Source organism: Malurus melanocephalus, unplaced genomic scaffold (genome assembly GCF_030028575.1).
Source record: "Malurus melanocephalus ecotype Western Australia unplaced genomic scaffold, MMel_1.1 scaffold_128, whole genome shotgun sequence".
Classification (NCBI taxonomy): Eukaryota; Metazoa; Chordata; class Aves; order Passeriformes; family Maluridae; genus Malurus; species Malurus melanocephalus.
Genome location: NW_026623360.1, coordinates 558,136 through 579,604, shown reverse-complemented (window position 1 = coordinate 579,604; position 21,469 = coordinate 558,136). Strand labels below are relative to the sequence as shown.

Below are 21,469 nucleotides of genomic sequence, written 5' to 3'. Positions count from 1 at the left end.
ATCTGGAATACCAAAAAAAAATCTAAGCTTCCAGAAACAACATCATCTCTGTCCAAAGACAGAGATGCTTTTCTGAATTTATTTACTGTACCTACTTTGGTACTTCCAAATGCACAGTCTGAGACAAGCGTGTACAACTTAAAAATAGGAAAAGTCTGATACTACCTCTCTTTTAAGTGGTTACAGAACACGTTTGATTTATTTACCAACTGAATGCCTGGAGCACGTCCAATGTGCCCATTAGAAAAAATGGTGCTGCTAATTTTGCTCTCCTGAAATGATGTGTGTTGATTTACCTCCCACTTGTGCAGTTTTGCTGTAGCTGGTAGACAGAGGCCCATTCATGCCACTTCCATATTCCCCTTTAAAATACCGATACAGGAGTATTTTCCTTAAAGTGTTGCCCTTTAAGAGAAAGACAAAAATAGAAGAAATGAGTGTTGTGGCCAATTTCCTTTGTTTGCAAAGCAAGCTGTTTAACACAGATACATAATTTAGTAGGTATTTTCATTAGAATTAGTAAGCACACAAATGGGAAAGTCGTCCAGAAAACAAACRTCTAATGGTCTTATCTAACAAATCCCAGGGGAAAATACTAAAATAGTGTTGTACAAACTTTTTTTAAAGTTAGTTTTAAACTTACTGATTATAAATAAAATACTTCCACCTCAATAATTGTGACTGGCTGTCTGTAAGAGGTGTACAYTCAAACAAGCTCCACAAACAGCCAGTGCTCTGCAGTCACTGTGTCCGTGCCCTACCCTGCCATGGCAGTACTTTCTTCCTATTTTCTGCAGCTGAGTAGTACCACTCCCTTTTCTCTGATCTCAGATAATCCAGCTGATCATCTGAAAGAAGCCACATCACATAAAATATTAAAACAAAGATATGACATTTGATAGAACAGCTTAAAAAGCATTSTCTGTATCTCCTTGTTCCTTGACTTCCAAAACCACAACCAGTCAAAATTTGCATGCAGCTCTCTGAAGATCTTGCCTTTYATTTTACTGATGTTCTGCAACACGAGACACGTTGGATTGAGAGTCGGGRGTACCAATTACTTGGCATCTTTGTTTTGCCTTCAGTCTCCACAGAACACCTGCAKTCAACACTCAGCTTTAGAGAGGCAGAAGGTGACACAACAAGTGTAGGCGTTTGTGTAACCTTAGGTTTTATAAAGAAGAGTAACTGTGATCTTCAATGACCAACACAGAAGGGGAAAATTGGTCATTTCAAGAGTTTGGCAGCAAAATGGAACTATTTTATCCCTACTTTTACTAAATTATTGGTTTTAATGGAAAAAAACTTCAAAAAAATATGTGCACTAGAAGCATTCTCAGCATTTAGCAGCTTGCCARTGCCTGCACATTAGTGCAGCACTCAATTTTGCGATCAAAACACCTCTGTGTTTTGAGGTGTGTGGCCAACACAGACAGCAAGCATTGGGGAACCAAGTCCCAGACACTCTCACAGTCCCACTTCTCTGTTAACTTAGCAATATTTCCAGCAGMAACCACACACCATAGCGGGGCTTCACTGCTCCACAGGCCTCAAAGACAATGGACTCGTCCACCTGAAACAAGTGCCAAAATGCAGGATTTTGTGTCACCTGACACCAACCAGCCATTCCTTCCTAATTCTCATATTCTGGTGTTTTCATTTGATCATAGTCTGTACAGAATTCCCTCAAACAGCCAAAGAAAGTACAAGGCCCACAGTAAAACATCTAAAGATATAAACACAATGGCTGCAAGAAAAAAAAAGGAGCGTCACCCACAGGGAATTTACTGTGTGGATTTTCGAGATGAGCTTAATCCAGTGTGCTCTACACTACAGAGGAAGACAAAGAACCACAAGTCTCTGAGGAACTAACACAGAGATAGATTCCTTCCCAGCCTGGTTTGTGATGGGGTTCAGCCCAGAGTGCATGGGCAGGGTACAGTAACCAAGCTCATAAGCAATTTTATGACGGGTAAGAGCATCAGCTCCTCCTGCTCAATGTCCTGTCTCTAGCTGGGACCAAAATTCAGCCTCTCACAGCAAAGTGAACCTCATTTCCTCATCTCCTGAAGAAGAAAAACATTATTGATGCGGGAAAAAGTTCCCACCAGAACTGATAAACATGGACTGAGAAGAAGGCTAAAGTCCCTTTTCGAGCTTTCTCAGACATATATATCACAGAATCATAAAACTGTGTTGCACAAAGSGGGTCACAGAGCAGAAACCCTCTTTAACTCCCAACTAGGGCACAATCCAGAATAGACATTGCTTTGAGACACGATCTTTTAATCACAATGGCTGGCATTTGCCATAACACATGAGTCAACACCCTCAACCAGCAACCTATGCAGTCTGTTGATGACTAATGGTAAATTATATAAACAGTCACAATGCAGTCACGGGAAGAAACACCGAAAACCATCTATATGTACCTGTGGTCACAAGCTTTMTTGTTCAACCAAACCAGCCTTCATTTTATCAAGAAGAATGTTTAAAAGCACAAAGTAGCTTCTGACTAACAAATGGAGTGATTTAGCACGGGGGTCTGATTACCTGGAAGCAAMTGCTAGCACATCTCACATCTTCCTCCTGCCTCGTTACCTTCAAAGACACCAAGGAATATGAAGATGTTTCTCCAGCTGGCTATGCAAAGGGGAATCCTGTACCACCCATACCCAAACTAAGGCAGAGATTTCATTTCTTCTTCCAAGAAGTATTAATTATTAGGATTCCTGCTCTCTCTCAACCTCCCATGAATCCAGAAACAGTTATAGTTCCCAGAAGCCACAGTGTCAAGGGTCAAGGATGCCGTGTTTGAAAAGCAGAAATGTGGTGGAACCTCTGCTTTGCCTGACAGCTGTGTCAAAAATGTACCCTCAGGCTCAACCCACATATTTGCAAACTCGGGATCTTCATCCCCCTTGTGATGACCTCAGGCAGCCATATGATTTCCATGAGTCTTGTGAAACGAGCTGCCACTACAAAGAGCAGAAGAGCCCAGCCACACGAACCGGGGCTGAGAAACGCACAGGAATGTCTCAGAAAYGCCCGTCACCTCCAGCATGTGACTGTGAGGCACCACGCTAGAAAAAGCTGGAAAGACCCTGCTTCCAGAAAAAGCACTGATCCCGCTGGCGTAGGTGTGTGGGAATGCTTTTATGGGAACGCCAACAAACACAGTCAAGAACGGCCCCATCACACGGACGAGTCCAGCTGCTGCCAGGACAAGCGAGACAGCCACGCCATTGATGTCCTTGGAAATGGAGCCCTAACTTAGCACAGCCACAAAATTAATACTGCCCAAAAGCAAATGATCACAGCAGCAGCATGAATAAGCAGTTTGCAGCAGATACCACTGACAYTCATGGTGCTACAGCAAAGGCCAAAAATCAAAGCACACTAGGCAGGGTAGTACTATCTTCCTCTCCTGCATTTCTACACAAGGCAGAAGTCCTGGCTTTCCAAGCTGAATCTCTGCCCTGCTGGCTACAATACACTTTCTTTTATACCTCTTATTAGGGTATGGAAGTGGCATGTAAACATCACTCAGCTGACTGCAATCCCTTCCATAATGGCTAGAACATTGTATAGCTYTGGAAAAAATACAATGAAACATAACAGTCTTATTGTTGCTGATGAATACCACTGCATTGTCCCTAACAAAAGCTAGGATAAAGACTGAGGACACAAGAAAGCAACAACTGGATATTGTTGTTGCAGTTTTAAATAGCTAGGGATTGACAGGCAAAAGTTTCCAATAGGGAATAATTATTCCAGTAGGAACATGTAGACACAAACAAATTACGTTTTCTCAGTCCGTATTTCATTATACTCGTTGGTCTTTAAACTTGATTTAAATGCCTTAATACAATGGTTTATTCACTTGCCTTGTCTGAGCCTGCAAAAGGCTGGTTCCACATGAGGATGTGCCAGGAAACAATGGCTGAGAGAGGTATCTAAGGCTTATCATGGCTGCATCAGCACCGGCTCACCACTCATCACCTATTACACCACCAAAACTTATCTGTCCTGTCTTAAATAACTCTGCACATTTCTTAAGGAACTGGAATTATACTTAGGATGTTCTGAAGGCTGAACTAGAGGATCTGGTGATCTCTTCCGGTTCTCACTCTACATTAAACTAATGAAGTGGAAATGCTCAGATTATCAGTGATTCCACAGAAAAGGCAGCTACATGCAACAAGTATTTCTGTGCTACAGTGAGCGTATTTCAGCATTAATCCAGGAAGATGCATGAAAGCTAGTCTTATTAAATCTTTATATATGTCTAACTTGCAGCCAAGTACAAAAGAGGAGCTGTTGGGGATCTCTGATCAACTAATACAGGTTTTCAGAAAGTTTGGAAGAGCTACAAAATCCTAGGGAACTGTGAGAAATCTCTCATGCAATGATACTTTTCCAAAAGTACTCAGAGAGTACTTTTTAAACTTTCTAATGATATCCAGCCCTCTCCRGTGAGTTTGATATAAGTTTTGGGAAAGGCAAAGGAATGGCTGATTTTGCATTCCATTAACACAAAATTAAAATAAACTACTATATACTGACAGCAGTTTKAAAATTGGCATCATCTTGTAATAATTGCCTCAGTACAAGTTTGCAAAAACAAACCTTCTGAAACTTCTAAAGATTATATTCTGCTTTTACTAATAATGAAAATATCATTCTGGTGAAATTTGATAAACTGCAGTGTGACACAACCCCRGTAAGGCAAAATTTTTGATTAAGTAAGCCCAGAAGGATAGTTATCAAATGGCTTAACAACTGAGTGACTGACAGAATTCAACATGCAATTTAAAGAAATCATAAACAAATGTATAGGCTTCTAATGGGAAAACTCATTAAGTATGCATTGTCTGCCTCATTCTGGGCTTTTCTTAATGAAATTRAATGATACAGAAAATAATTATTAATTGTGTTTAGAAAGGACATACAAAAAAAGGGGTGATGAGGTCAAGTCACTGCTAACAGTTTGGGCATCATTTGTTAAACTAACTGGAAGCAACAATATGAGTGTCATTATGTCCAAACCTCTGCATGTTTTAATAACAATAAAATGCAGAACACACAAAAAAAATGGAAGATTCTGTTCTAGTAGKGTTGTGACTTTGGAGAAGAATGAAAGGCCTTGGAGAAAAAAATCAGTGCAATGACAACTCCCCAAATCCCACAATTCTGCAAAGGGCAACAAGAGGTGTTATATAGGATTTGTGAAACTATCTTATTTATTCACACACAGGGTCCCGTTACTGCAGCAATACCACATCACAAGCTGAGGTCCACAGCTCAAGAAGATTGCTGACAAATTGGATCAGGTTTGGAGAAACTCCATGAGAGTGATTAGAGAATAAAACATGGCTTTTCATCAGAAATTCAAGGCTTTCAATTTACTGAGCTTATCAGCCTAAGCATGAACTCTGTATTTGGCTATCTACATAAGAAATCTGATATWATAAATGACTTCAGTCTAAAGATAAAAGGTGCAAGACACACTGGTGAGAAGCTGAAGATGGAGAAATTCAGCTAGAAAAGATCTAGAGGCAGCTGGGTTATTCAGTTTGTGGGTTATGAATTTTATTTTTATTTTATATAACAGTAGTGGCATTTAGCTATTGGAACAGCTTAAGAAGAGGTGTGATAGTCTGTACTGCTGGCAGTTACTAAACCACRACTAGGTGGCTTCTCAGACAGAAACTATTTGAAGATCTTGTGGTCTGCACTAGGAGAACAAGCCGGGTGACAAAAATATGTCATCTCACATAATCTATGAAGACATCATGCCACCTCTTGCTGTAGTAAATATAGATGAGGTTAGAAGCCTGGCTTTCTATGAAGGCTGTTTAAAAAACACTTAATTCTACATGTTTCTTGTTATTATTTATAAATGAAATTTCTATTCTGCTTGGTCTGAGTGTCTGCTTCAGGATGATTTCTTCGGTTGCTGTTTTGTTGTTGTTGTTGTTGTTGTTGCTTTTCATCCATTTTCAAACTATTTTGCTCCCTTAGTTCTCTTGGAGACAAAACATGGTAGGAGAAGGAGTTTTGTGCAAGTGGCTTCTGCAAAGATACCACACGTGGTTTTATAACCCTTGAAATGATGATTCAACCTGYTCTTGAAATGTAAGATGACACAGACATCTCTCCATCTCCAAAAGGGATCAGCTGAGGCCACAGCTACCACACACACGGTGTTGCACAAGCACGGGTTTGGAAGAGAGCCCCGGAATCTTGACTCCTATTATGTGCACAAAGTGGAAAATCTCTGTTTTCATGATGCCAGCAACTTCCAGGGGGCTCAYGAACTGGGGGAAGTTGTTTGTTTTGGGGAGGTGTTTGTTTGTTTTTACACAGAGTGAGCTTTTTCTTGGTTTTGATCTTTTTGCAACAAGATGTTTTCATAGCCAACTGATAGTTGAAAGTGATATATTTCCACCAATAAAATATTACACCCAACAGCAGAGYTATTTGCACACTGGGGCATTTATTCACCCCAGGGAAAAAAAGCACTTTTAAATATGAAGTTGGGTCCAGCTGGTGTCCAGCTCTGCTTCCACTAAAATCAATGGGAGGTTTGCCAGCAACTTAAGTAGGAGAAGGAGCAGACACACACTTTGCCAGGCAAAAGAGTTTTATCCAAGTCTGAAAAGAAAAAAACAACCCAAAATATGCACCAGACTTCATGACACAGTTCTCTTAGGAGAGGAGAGCTGGCCACCCACACCTCTCAGCTGTCTCTCATTAGGCAGAGACACCCCACATTTAAAATGTSCCATTGTTCAATCCTACACAAAACTGGGAGGAAAACCACTTGTTTCAATACAAATTGCCTACATCACAAATACTAACTGATAAACTTGAGGCTGTAACTAATGCAGAGATGCATTAACAGGTCCAGATAAAAAAAAAACAAGCACGACTTTCTCGAAAACCAAACTACAGTTGTTCTATAAAGGAGTTCATTTTTTAAACAGTCTTTTAATTCTTCTCTCCTTTGCAGTTCCAGGTTCCATCGAAAGCTGGAAGCTTAAGTGCCAAACTATTGCAAAACAACTGCTATTGCCAGTCCATTTTCAATATGGACAGGGAAAAAAATACTGGATACAGTGCAAAAAAACCCCACAGGTTTTGCCTAATGACTGTCCAATTTTGCACCCTGAAGAAACTCAGGAAAGCATCATATTAAGAGAAAGATTTTTTTGGCAGTACCTCTTATAAGTGTCTCCATTAGGAATACAGCAGGATAGGAAAATTGTTTGGGTTAGTGAAAACCTCAGCACTGGGGCATTCAGACTTAGACTGAGAAGAAAACACTTTGAAAAACAGAGTTTGATTTTGTAATTGCATAATTTTTCTGTTGGGCCACAAAGTATTAGTAGCTGCTGAATGGCTTTTATTTTCTCTTTTTTTTTTTTTTTTTTTTTTTTTTTTTTTTTTTTTTTTTTTTTTTTTTTTTTTTTTTTGGTTTTTTTTTGTTCAAATATAAAATCCCTACATATGTATATATGCATTTATATATATAGAGAACGGGACTTGGCTATGAGCAAGTATTATTGTTTATATCTGTCACTTGTGCATATAAACTGTGCACTTACAAAACAGGTCAGGTTTGCACCTCTGTAATTTTTCCTTTCAAATTTCCTCCAGTACAAGACAAAGCACTGAGACACACAATAACTCAAGTTCTCCACCACAGAAGGAAAACAATGTAAGATTTGATCACGATTATTCAGAAGCATTTATGAGTGCACCATCAATAACAGACTGTAGGAAAAGACCAGATCTGAGAAGCACAATTTTCAAAGACTAAAATTATCTAACTCTTATGCTGCAGGGGGTAAACTTTCAAAGTGATGCACAAGGAGTTATGCACACAAATCCTATTATTTGTTAACAGGATTTCTGTGCAGAGCTCCTCATGCTCTGCAAGAAAAAAAAAATTACCCCTAAGTGCCCTAATGTGAATATTTACCAAAACAGACACTTAATTTCCAGATGCATACTTAGGAGCACTACTGTGTTTTGATGTTTCACGAGCWATTTGAAACAGGTAGCAAGGGAAAATACTAGAAGTGGTCAAACACCAATTTCATGACATTATTCTCTTCTGCCATGTTGCTATTATGTTGAATTCCAAAGCCAGAGCACTACAGATAACTGATTTGCTAGCTAAGGAATGCACTGCAGATGCAGCCTGTCCTGTTTTGGATCAGATAAAGCGGAATCTTCACCTGTTGGCTCAGGGCTTTCAAATTGGCTCAGGGGGCACTTCTGCATTTCAGTTTTCTGTTCGTATTTACCTGCCACCAATTCCACTGATTTCTCAATTTCTTCCTTGTCTACTGGTAAAGATTGCTTTGGGTTGGAAGGGACCTTAAAAATCATCCAGTTCCAACCGCCCACCACTRTCCCAGGTTGCTCAGAGCCCCACCCAGCCTGGCCTTGGACACTGCCAGGGATGGGGCAGCCACAGCTTCTCTGGGCAACCYGTGCCAGGGCCTCACCACCCTCACAGGCAACAATTTCTTCCTCATATCCAATCTAAACCTCCTCTCTGTCAGTGTGAAGCCATTCCCCCTTGTCCTGTCACTCCAGGCCCTTGACAAGGATCTCTCTCCATCTTTCCTGTGGGCTCCCTTCAGGCAYTGCAAGGCCACAGTGAGGACACCGTGAAGACTGATGATGACACTTCAGAATTTGTACTCATGTCCCTGCTTGCCTTTGAAGCAACCTATGCATTTCTTAAACCACATTATTGGAATTATTTTGCAATTCAGGTTACAGGCTTCCAGAAATTTTTCACTGGATTTGACATGAATTGTTGATAATRTTAATACACTGTTAAATAAGTACTTCTCATTGGTTCTCAATGSTTTGGAGTTTTATGCTGTAAATGTCATTAAACTGTGATCTGCGTCACTTTCTTCAATAAATAAAAATGTTCACAGTTAATTATTCTGTTAGAAGTGCTCTGTATGTCTATAATTCTTTTTAAGTGATAYGAAAAGAAACTAATTCTCAGCATTCCTGCAAAATAATCAAGGGCCATATATCTTGTCTCAAAACAATCCCAAGACCTYGTCAAAACCATTTTTCCTTTTAGTGCCACTCACCTCTGCTGGAACACCACTATATTCAACTCACAGAAMTTCCAGATTCTGTCTTTCCATGATTTACAGATGTGCTTTTGACAATGATCAGCAACCCTGTATCCAGAGTGCCCTGAGAACCAGCCTGACAAAATGATCAACACACCTGACACTTCTGAGAAACGCCTCTTGTATTCTTACATGGAAACAGAAATTGTGGCTGATTTCCTGGATTTCAGGCATTAAAGGGGAAAAAACCCAGGTGTGTGTACATGTGTCTGTGTGTGTGTGCGCGTCTGAATATACTTGTGGCCACTGCCAAGCAAAACAAAATATTTGGTCAAAACACATTCCAGCAGCTTCCATCCACGCAGCAAAATGGGAATGGCAGAAGGAAGCCGACCTTGCAGCAGTTCAGGGCAGCAGCAATATTTAAGTATTATCAGTGGTGTGTGGAGACATGGCCTTAGCATTCCACTTTGCTGGAAAACGAGCACAAGTCAGCTCCAAAAAGCATCTGGGCGGGGCCAGGATACAGCAGGAGATGTCCTAAGCTGTGACTGCAGTGAYAGGCAGATTCTCCCTTCACTCTGCATTGCACAGCACCACAAGGAAAACAAAACATCCTCCCCCTTTTCTAAGCAAAGGAGAACAATTCCCACCTGGAACAAAGTCAGCTACTGCACTGATTTCACTTCATCTGYGAAATTAGGTGGCATTTCAGACTAACAGAAAAGTAGAGCAAAGTTAGACAATAGTACAAGTCTAGTGCTTTATTAGCTATCCATTTTGACACGGATAATTTGATAATATTTATAATTCATGTTCTTCAGTTAAAAAAAAAAAAAAAAAGTAGTAGCTTGAATAAATTTCCAGTAAATTTGATCAGAAATTTTCTATTCATGTCAACTCTCCAGCTGTATAATCCTTTTCATGATGGTTGGCACCTGAAGTTCAGYACCTGAAGTTTTGTGCTTGTATGAGAATTTCAGTTCRCATTAAAAAAAAAAAAAGTACAAAACAAAATCCACCACCTTACCACCACACTAATCTCTAATGTCCCTCATCCTGAGAATAGTACTTGGAAATGTGAAATCTGTGTGGCCAAAGCCCAGAGGGCCAGGGAAAAAAAAAAAAAGAAAAAGCTGCTAAAATATGTGGATGAGGTTTTGATTGTTAAGAAACCAAACCAAAATAGTTTCATCATTTCTAGGAGCCTGAYTCATGACTTTGATTGCCAGAGGTGGCAAATATCAAATACATATTAAGCAACCTCCTCTGGTAGATTTGTTGATTTTTGTTAGATCCTTGCTGCTGACTCTCAGCAAGGACATAGTTGCTGACATTTGGCTGTCACCACAAGGAGCCACATCTCCTCTTCCTCAAACAGCAAATCCACTCCCAAGTAGCTAAGAATTAATGGCAATAYAGGATTAGGAGGTAAGGTCACGCTAGCAAGAAAGGACCCCTTGATAAAGTATGAGAAATGGATAATCTTGTGACTAAAACAATCTCCCTGCAGATCTGAGCTCTCATTTCTGCCCCAGCAGAGGTTGTGCTGCCACAGAGAAGGGCTTGGCCCCACAATAACCCCAGTGCTGAATTCCTCAAGACACTGGGAAAAGAGGTCTTTGGCAAGGTTTATTTCCCAGGAGAGAGGAATCAGGTCCTGGTTCAGACCYTGGGCTAGACCAGGCCACCTTAACTCCCATTAATGTCATTAATAAGTGAGCAGGCTAAGCACCTCTCCAGGATCATTTTGGGATTATCCTGGATTTTACCCATTGATTCCCAAACCTGCAGTGACTCGGCRTTGGAGCTGGTCTTTCCTGACCTATCTCAACTTTCTACAACAGTTTCCCTTCCAAATGGCACATARACATCCTGATTTTCGAGTGCAACTTTCACTGGGAAAAACCTCTAKGTTTCCAAAGCAGTTCTCAATCCTCCCTTTTAAATTAGAGGCYAATATTAGCTTTCCACTTGTGGAGTCTAAAATTTCATCAGTTCAAACAAATAAATCTAATAATATCTTTTGAAGACTGCCATGGAAATAATTCTGACTTTGTGCAACACTGCAGCARAAGTCTCATAAACTAATTCTATTAGTCAAAGTTGCTGCATGAAACTGRAACATTGTTAACAGAGAAACATTTTGTTTTTAATAACTTTCAGAGGTATATTGGCTGTCATATCAGAACTCAATAGCTTCTTAGCTGACATCTTATTTCAGGAGCAACAATTTTCAAATGCTAAATTTCCCAAGATCAGAAAAAAGTTATCTTCCATGTTGAACAGAAAAAAATAACATTGAAGCCACTCTACAGCTGATTGAAAAATGACCAAAACTTGCTTGAAATTAAATCAGCTATTCAAAGGTACAGACAAGAGGGAAATGAAGTCACATTTTCATGAGCTTGTCTCAGCTTCTCAAATTCCCACTACTAAAAGACAGTTTCATGTTTATATAAAATTTAATATGCAAGCTGTTCACCCATAATATTAAAYTGCCCCTTTATATTTAATATTTGCTAAAATTGCTGAGTTATTTATTGTCCCAGATAAGACTGCAGCACATGTGCATTAGCTATTTCATCATAACACATTTTAGCATATATTTATTATGAAGCTGTTGCCGTTATAATGCCTAAATGTCTATTGCTTCCAAGGATAAATACATTATCACTGRAATGTTCCTATATGCACAGCATGTAGCTATGGAAATACAATGTCATATACTTCTTTAGAGGTGTTAAGCACTACACAGATTGACTGTGAGCCTGCAGGAAACCTTCTCTGGAAGTCCTGTAACAGCAACTTTTTCCTGCTGTGTTTCAAGGGTACTGATATCCTCACTCCTGATATCTCTATGATAAATGCCATGAAGCATCCCACCATCAGGGGCTCCACAGCATTATGAAAACCAACATGAACTTTACAGYCTCAGTAACTGGGAATTAGACTGCACAGGCATGGCACCTAGTCAGTGCTTTAAATGAGCACAAAACAGAACCCACCATCATTTTTCAGGGCTATATAACTGACTGCTCAGCCTAKTCTGATTATTGGTAAAATGCTCTGTTCTGAATGGAGCAAAAAAACTCATGAAAACATRGAGTAGGATGGGAAATGGTGCTCTATTATATTGTAAGTGCTCTAAGTTAGATCAATGCCACAGTTTCATCTAAGTCCTGTGTTTTCTACMGGTTGCCATTTCCCAGAAGGATCAGACAAGTGCTGGGAGCACAAAAAGGTGTGGAAAAGTTCTGGTATTATGGATTGAGATTGCTCACCTTGGAAGAGAGATGGAAAGAKGTGACAAAAGTACAGCAAAACATTAATGGGGTGGAGGTGGGGAGGTCAGGAATTCCTGTTTCTTCTCCCACCCAAAAAGTGGCCCCAATGGAATTGGGAGGGTCGATGAAAAAGTGATAAAGAAACAACTGTCAGCCCACACATAATTAGATGGCCATGGGAAGTCACCAAGGCCAAGAATTCAGCAAGACTCAGAAGAGGATTTGGGCATTTCTATAGACAAGTAAAACCAGTTACAATAGCAAATACTAAAAAAACAACTATGGGAAAGAAGACAAAATCTCTTGCTTTAGGGCCCACAGATTTATGATCTTACTGTTAAGGACTATTCCAAGACTTCAGGAAGAATAGAAAACTTGAATTCTGCCTGCAGTGGGGGTTCTTAGACCTTCTGAAGCATCTGGTGATGGCCACACAGCAAGAAATGCTCTTAATCCTCTGGTCTGACCCTCTTTAGCAATCCACATGTGTTTAAAAGAGAACATTAAGTGTACCAAGTCTATTTGTACTGGATTCAAAAAACAGTGCAAACCAATGCAGATCCTAGAGAAAAACAGCTTTTACAAAATCTCTGATGAGGTTGACATGCAGAGCACTACAGTGACCCAAAATATCGGCTGGAAMCCTGACTCCAACAGGTTAAACACAGAATTGCCACAGCAAGAGAGTATATTTCTAAAATCCCAATGTGAGAAAGGTCTGCATTTCATCTACCTGATGAATATCCTCAGCAGAATGCTACTGGTTTATATAAAAACAATGACAGGTAGAAACATTCCAGATTTTGAACAAAAGGCAGCTTCTTAGAGAGAAGCTCCAGGCTCACTTCTCCAGGGGGACATTCTGCTGGTGTGGACCTGGGCACACACACTCACTTGCTCAGCCAGGTCACTCCAAATTCTCCTTCTCACTCCCACAGAAGACTCTTCTGTTTTGTACTAGCAAAGCCCAAAGTTCGTCATCCTCTAAGACACTAAAGAATGCCTCTGCATGGCAGGGACTGCCCAGTATCAGACTTCTCAATTCTGATGACAGCCTATGAACACCAGATCCCTCATTCAGCCCTAACTAACACTGACCAGAAGGACACCATTATTTAGTTCCTTTAATTAATTACCACTTTGCAAAGGCTTGGTTACATAAATTGGTTTCCTATACATATTAGTGCCTTTCTGTCTCCCTGTGGGTCCACTCGATGATGAAATGGCTTTTTGACTGCAAAGGACTGAGTGTCACCCAGATGCCTCCACCTACATACTTAATGTCCCTCTCTGGCCTAAAATTCCCTGTGTATAGAAGCAAGAATTAGTATTCTAACTGTGGCACCATGAGCTGCCGAGACTCAGCCAAAGCCTGACAGATTTATATAGTGCAGAAGGGACGATGTAGGAGACCAGGAGAGGATCTGGATTTTGTCTCCCCTGCTTTGCTGTGCTCCATCTTTTTGCTTCCTCCTCGTCCCCCCCAATTTTGCCTTTTTCCTCCGTGTTCCCTGGCTGTACCAAGGACACATTATAATCCATGTGACACTTGATTTGTAGCTTTTGTCCCTCAGCAACTCTGGTAATGATGCCTCTTGCTTAACAAAGGAGCTCCGGAGGAGATGGGGAAAGGACAAGTGAGCATGGGGGAAAGAAGCATCTGCTTAAAAGATGAGCCTTTTCCTTCTCCACACTTGAGTCACTAAGCCAAACTCGCAGTAGAAACACACCTGATGATTCACTACACCAAAAGCATTGCAACTGACAAAACAAACCAAGAGGAAGCAAAATGATATCCAAAGAAAAAGGACAGGAAAAGTTTAAGATGGAAGCAAGCTAGCAGATGAAAACATTCCAAGCATGGCATCTGGTTCTGCAGAGAATTTTCCTCAGGTTTTGGTATATATGCCAATAAGTACCTCAGACAACAGCAAAAAATCATTGTAGATAAGAACAGAAACTCATCTTAATGAACACATATTTTGCAAATCAACAAGAAGATGGGAAGGAAGGAGGATAATCTTCAGATTCTAATACTGGACTCATATACAAGAGCAGACAAAGGAAACTGAGTATACCAAGTACTAACAGAGGTCCTAGATGAAAATGTGCCATTATGAACTTCATATTATGATGTTTCTGCAGTGTTAAGTGGAAACTTTAATTTGGAATTTGCTTGCTGCAAAGCCCTTAACATTTTAAGCACAAGACTAAGGATTAATTTGAATAGGTCTGAGCAGCAGAGATGTTTACAGTGGCAGAGGTGTTTTATTTTGTTTTCACTAGCAGAATGCTCAAATGGCTAATTAAAACTAAATTCTATCACCAAAAAAAAAAAAAAAAAAAGAAAAAAAAAGAAAAGAAAAAAAAAGTCAGAGCCAGTGCCTTTTTAAAATTACCTGATGTTTAAGGCAGACAAAATTGAGTCGGTTTCTGGGAATGTGCGTGCTCTGACCTGTGTGAAAAGGCAGCCGAGGGACTGTGTACAGGCAAGACAGTTACCATGGATACCTCACTGCTTTAGGTGTAGAAGCTTAACATTACAAACAACTTTGCAGTATTAGGCTACCGGCCTCAAAAACACTGCAAAATAACAATGAGCTCTGAGATAACCATTATGATCTGCTTTGTGACATAAAATATAAATCTTCTATCTTGAAACAAAAGACAAAAGTAGGACTGAGAGGACATAGCCAGATCTTGCAGGCCCTTATTTACAGTCTGCTCCTGAAGGATGCTATGGTCCTTGGCTCGCACTTATGATAATGGGACCTTCAAGTAAGCAGCTTGCCTCAGAATATTGCCCTCCCACCTAAAGTTTAACAAGTAAATTAGAATTCCAAACTTGAGCCAACACAGCATAGGTAGAAGGAAACGCAGAGTCAAAAAAACACAATTATCTTAAATTTTCCCTTAAATAGCACAAGTTACTCTGTAAATACTACCACAGGGTCTTTGTATGACTTCATTAAAGGACAGATCTTTCACATGAGACACTACAATGTATTCCCACATCCTTCAAAGAGCACTGGGTCTTTGTGGGGAGATGCTGACTGTGCCTGCTGGGCAGTGAGCTGTGTGCCGACTGAATGCCCTCAGCCTCTAGAGAGGACAAAGATCTTTTAGCTTCACAACTGCAAGCCATCTCTTGGCCTAACTACAGTCTCAATGAGCAAAGAAATCTGCTTCACACCATTCTAATAGTGGCAAAAGACATCCACTCCCTCACACCAAACTATCTGATCTATTGATCCAACAGCCAACCATTTTTCAGGCAGTGAATGCATCTGTCTCCTCCTTCACCTCAAGCAAAGGTTCACTGGAAATCACTCAAAATGCTTTTCTCCTGCTTCTGGTATTAAATTACACACAAAAAAAGTTCAGGTGCAGGTGAGGCTGGGGCTACATTTCAGGGGATGAAAAATCCATCTCAAGGAGATTTATGATAATTTCAACTATTCCACAGCCAGAAGCTCACATGGATCAAAAGCAGTGCTCATAGCTGGCTCTTACAATGTTAAGATGCTTCAACAAGAAGATTACAGATGCATTTATTGCAAAGCTGTGATGACCAAACCCTTCCATGAGGCAGGACAGCTGAACAATGTGCTGGAAAAGCTGCAAGTTACATGCTAAGAAGCAGTCAGAAAAGTTGGAGTTGATGCGGGATGCAGAGGGGGGCATTCAGCTCGTAAGACTCAGCTGAACACAGATGTCTACACCTGCAATGTTTCATAAGCAAACAGCAGGTACCTCTCCAGCTTTTTGCAGCCCTACCTGATAGCAAAGTGGGCTCCTTTCATGCTGTGTCAAATATTTCTGGCAGTGGGTGCGTTCCCCTACACTGTAATAAATCTGCACTGAAGGCACCCKGAGTTTTTGCCAGCACAGAACCATCTTTCAGCCTTCAGGGCACAAATCAAAATGGGCTCAAGCAAAATCTAAACTCTCTTCATCCAGTTGACTGAAACCCCAGACCTGTGCCTCAAGAGACCACTTTTTCAATATCAGGGTTTCTTTGTGCCCATAGTAACAAGAAGGAATAATATAGATCACATAAACGGCAGATTAATGAATTCTATCTGCAAATTAAGTGGCAGATTTTAAAGCAACCCAGTGCCAAGGRCCCCCTTGGTTCATTTGAGAGCACTGTGGGGGCTCAGGTCCCCTTGCAGCTCTCCCCATCTACATTTCTACTACAACTACCTGAGTTTTGTACTGGTGAGGAGCAGATGCAATGACTGTGAAATGTGAAACCAGTAAAGACCAGTTGCCTGGTGGGCAAGGGTGAAAATCTTCCTGCTTGTTATGACTGATTCCACCAGGAACACTGAGCAGGCATGCTGTCAGCAAGGGAACAAGGAAAGTGTGGCTGGAGTGATCCCATMATGGCTCTAATAACATTAGAAATCTTTTTAGTGGCTTTAATGGGATTTGGATCAGGTGCAAAGGAAGCCACCTTACGTTCCCCTGATCTGTTAGTCCTACCAGCACAGCAAAAGAGTCAAATCCCAAACATCTGTTTTTGCACGGCTGCACTCCACAAAGGATACAATCCCCCTCACATCCACACACCTCTACAGTCATAAGACAACTTGTTTCTTAATATATTAATGAGAGTGATTAGAAAAGTAGGTAAGAAAAGAAAGTAAACAATTAAATACAAAATTTTAATTTGGTATTTTTCCCTCTAACAACGTTGCTGTGTATTTTAAGCAATCAACTGTCCAAAAGAGGCCTTTAAGTGCCTAGATCTATGCTTACATTATTATTAACTTTAGTATCCAGATAGAGGGGAAAAAAGTACTCAAAATGCACATTAAAGCCTCCCATGTAACAGCTATAGTGCATGTCCAAAACCACTGCTAATGCTGTGTGAGCTGCAAGAAACGCCACCTGATTTTTCTGGATTCTGCCTGTGTTACAGTTTAACATCAAAGGGAGCATTTAAAAAATACTTCATTATGCACTGTGTTGGCTGAGGTTTGTCACTATTCCTTGCCCTTCCAATGAAGAGATTAAGTGGATTTACAGCAAGACATAAACTCCTTGGTGTTTTCCTCGATAAAGAATCCCACTCCTCCTCGTTTAAAAGCTGCTAGCCTTGCTGTAGGTGGTAATTATGTAGAGGGTGAATTGCTGTGGTTTCTGTCTGGCAACACCCAGCACTGGCACATGCGATCCCCACAGTGTCTGGAAACAGCATTAYATCAAACCATCCAAGCTAGGGGCTTACAGAGCCAGCTACAGCCCTTTGAAATCTGTCAGCTCCAGTGACTTGCTGTGTGCACTTCTGCTTCTCAGACATCAGCTTCATCACTTTTATCACACATGTATCAGCCTCCTTTAAAAATACAATTTGGAAGCATCGACCTTTAGCCTAACTTAAAATCTTAGGATAAAAAAAAAATGTATGTGTCAAACAGCTAAAAMCTACTTGATTTTAACAACAAATTTGACCTCAGTTCATAAGAGGCTGTGAGTGCATCCATGCATCACTATGGAGAAGCACCTCACAAAACAAGAAACAAGATGGCACCAGAAAGAGAAGCTGTACAATTCTGCTTGTGAAATTAATTTGTGAAATGGGTTAATTTGGAGCTAGCCTAGAGATCCCTAAGGCAGGGCAGCACTGCACACTGTAAGCAGGCACATCCCATCATTAAATCTAAGAGCTAAGGATCAGGTTCTTAATTAAAATCAGTTCTGCTGGGATCTCTGCACCAAAATTAAAAATCACTGAGAAATCTCAAATCAAACAAGGCATTCATGTCTCCAGCTCTCAGGCAGCCATGTCATATTATTGGAAGACCTGTGAATAAGAATTGTCTCCTGAAATCAGTGGGACTAGACATCAAGCAGGGACTGCTCAGCTCAGAACAGCTGTATCTGCATCTTAGCTGTGTGCTAAGTAGGCAACAGCCTCAGCCACAGAATCACTGCATTTTCTACATGATTTGAAAACAAACACGTTGTACTTTAACAAGAAATACTGTAACTATGTCCTTGGAGGATTGTTGTTCTGTACCAAAGAATTATTTCCCTTCCCTCTCCTCCCCCACTTCCCTCCCCTATGAATTAGTRAATGAATTTCTGCCACAAACCCTCAAACCATATTCTTCCCAATCAAAGAGTAAAACGATACCCAAGAGAGCAAGGCAGCACAGAACCAGTGAGATCCTGCAGACAGCCAGACTGGGTGGAAAGCTCCTGTCACTGCCACACACAGATGGGCACACACACTCAGAAAGCCTATGGGGGTAAAACAGGACAAGACCAGAAAGAGGATTACATCCAAACTACATTGCTGGAAAATGTTCTCCTGGAACTGGACAGCTGAATCATCGGCAACCAGACTAACAAAAAAGATGATATGCAACAAAAGACAGTCCATGTAATTTAATAAGCACAGTTTTGGTGTTTTGCCTTTTGTTTTTCTTCTGATCCTGCACCAAAAGTTTGGAAACAATTCCTTAAGGGCAAGGTCCATATTATGGGAGAACACAGCATAGGCACTCATGGGCATATATATTACAATCTGCATATATTTCCAGGGGAAATGAAGCCTGCAGTTTAGCTTAGGGTCTGCACTTCAGCATTTTAGCAAATGGGGGACATAATGTGCGCCTGTGAACTCAGCCAGAATACAGATCCAAGAAGATGGGATTCTTATAATGTTTTTTTTTTGTAAGACACAGTGCTACAGGGGCTAAATAAAAAGCTTTTGAAAAAGTCATTGCACATAGCATGAGAATAAAGTGCCAGTCCCAGCAGTGGCCGCACAGCCGGTATCCACATTGTACAACAATCGCACAGCGCAAATCGTGACTATGAAAGGACAGCCCAAGCAGCAGGTGGGATGGAGGGATGGCAGGGGGCCATACCCCAGCACCTCTCTCTCCAATCTCTCTGTTCATCAATCATGTCACACGGGCTGTTCCCCTGCAAGGAACATCCAGAGGAACAGAGGAACTAGAAATGCTTGTCCCGGGCAGGAGAAGCAGCTGGCAGGCATCTGTAATTGAATTCCAGGAGGACTTGGGCTATTTTTAAAACTCTCTGTAGGTTGGGTTTTTTTTTTTTTTTTTTATTTTTTTTTTTTTTAACAGGTGAACATTTCCAAAACTCAATGCAGTTTTAAAGTTTCACTGCATACATCTCTGAGTTCCAGCACTGTGTAAAAATCATGCAATAGATTCTAAAACTCTGCACCAAGGAGGAAAAAAAATAATCATTTTTCTCTGTAACTGTATATTTTAAGGATGAAGAACTTTTGTCTCGAAGTGCAAACACACGAAACCTCTTCTACTGTATTTATACCCTACAGGGACAGTGATTTTCTAACAACTCCAAAATAAAACAAATTTCATTGTTATTATTTATGTGCTGCTCTTCTATAGTAACTAGCAACCCACAGCTCTGAAGGAACATGGGTATTTAAGGAATGAAGCCCTAAAAAATGTAGGCTACAGAATGGGAAGAATTTTGCTGTTTTCTTTCCATAAATGGTACCTGAATAAGGTGTTYTTATTTGACTCAGTCACAGCACTGGCACAGCTAAGCAGGACTCTTAACATGCTCTCGTTCATAAGCAACCTGACCTGTTCAAGGTGTAGTCTGAGCTTTCCACACCTTTGGAGCTCCTTTATCTCCTGTAATGCCTGTTGGATGATAACCAGAGCCCTAATACTCCCTCTCCACAGCTTGGGAGAAGAATGGTCCTTTATTCTGAGAGGAGGCCTGTTGTTAATCTCCAGCTGTCAAGACCTCTGAATCTGTTTACCTGTTGGGACACTCCCACTGCTCATGAGAAGCAGGGTTTGGCACCACTTCCTCACCTGGCCTTGGATGGATCAGCAGTGGATGTTAAAGGACCTGAAATACAGCTCAGCAGGGCTAATATGAGGCARGAAGAACCAAAGACTGCTAAAGCTGCAGACAGGAAAAGTTCTCATTTTGCTCACAGCACAGTCCAGTCTGAGCTGCACTCATTTATTTTCTGAGATGCTGCAGCAAGTTAAATTCTCTGATGATAATGAGCAGTCACCAACTGCATCACCAACTCATTAAATCAACTCAGTATCCACTCGTTAGCAAACACATTTATACTCTCTGGTTTTAGGACTCATTGGCTAGAAAAAGCAAAGCATATGATATTTGTTGGTGTATAATTTCTATTATTTTTGTTCTGATTTGTGGAAAATGATCCTTATGTAGCAGCAGTATGCCTCCCTCTGCCTTTTGATTGTGCTAGATTATACRCAAAACATGTTACTTTTAAAAAACAGTCGGAAGATAAAGCCAGGGATCATTTTTCAGTGCTTTGCAAGACAGGGTTATGTAACCATACATCACAATGTATATTTAAACACAGGTCTGCTGCATATAGAGAGGTGAAGTKAGAGAACAGAGGAAGAGCAACAGAAGGGAAAACAAAAACCTCTTAACCACCAAAAAAAAATTACCATTTTGTGATGCTTATTAATACAAAAACAACTCCAACAATAACATCCTCTTGGAAATACAATAAATACAGGATAATAGAATGTGTATCATATAAAGTGATATTATTTGTTGAATATTCCCCAGATGCATAACCAGTATACCTGATCTTATCAAATAGCACTGGAGTTTGTTGCAAGCACAGCTTTATAAATGGCTATTTTTTCTTACTGTAGTGGTGGCAGGGGAAATGTTTWAGAAGAAAATGTTTTGACTGCCATGCAATCAGACTGCCTGTAAGCAGTATATTCTGGCCCTTAGAAAGTAGGGGAGATTTAATAGAGCTCAAAATTTTGGAGGGTTTGGTTTCTTCASAGCTCCTGGGCAGCACTATTATTCTTTTCAAGGGCAAGACAATGAACATTAGCTTCCATCACAGGAGGAAGGATGGGACTTCAAATGGTACTTGGGAGAAATGGTGAATGCTGCAGGGTGGGGATGGGGGAATCACTTCTCTGTCTTTCAGCCCTGYTATGTCAATTTGTTCCTCAGATGGTTATCAATAAAAATTGTTGCTTCAATTTAAAGCTGCCCCAGACGCTCCATATTTGCAGGGATTTTTCTCTC

At 40.6% G+C, this 21,469-nt stretch overlaps 1 protein-coding gene across 3 annotated transcripts in view; it reads right to left on the bottom strand.

Moving 5' to 3' along the window:
• Positions 1–21,469, bottom strand: part of ITPR2 (inositol 1,4,5-trisphosphate receptor type 2) — a 240,651-nt gene that overhangs the window by 75,457 nt on the left and 143,725 nt on the right. For all 3 annotated transcript variants that reach the window (XM_057370513.1, XM_057370515.1, XM_057370514.1), the window contains one exon: positions 297–405. In XM_057370513.1, coding sequence (XP_057226496.1) covers positions 297–405 — 109 coding nt within the window. The remainder of the gene's footprint in view (positions 1–296; positions 406–21,469) is intronic.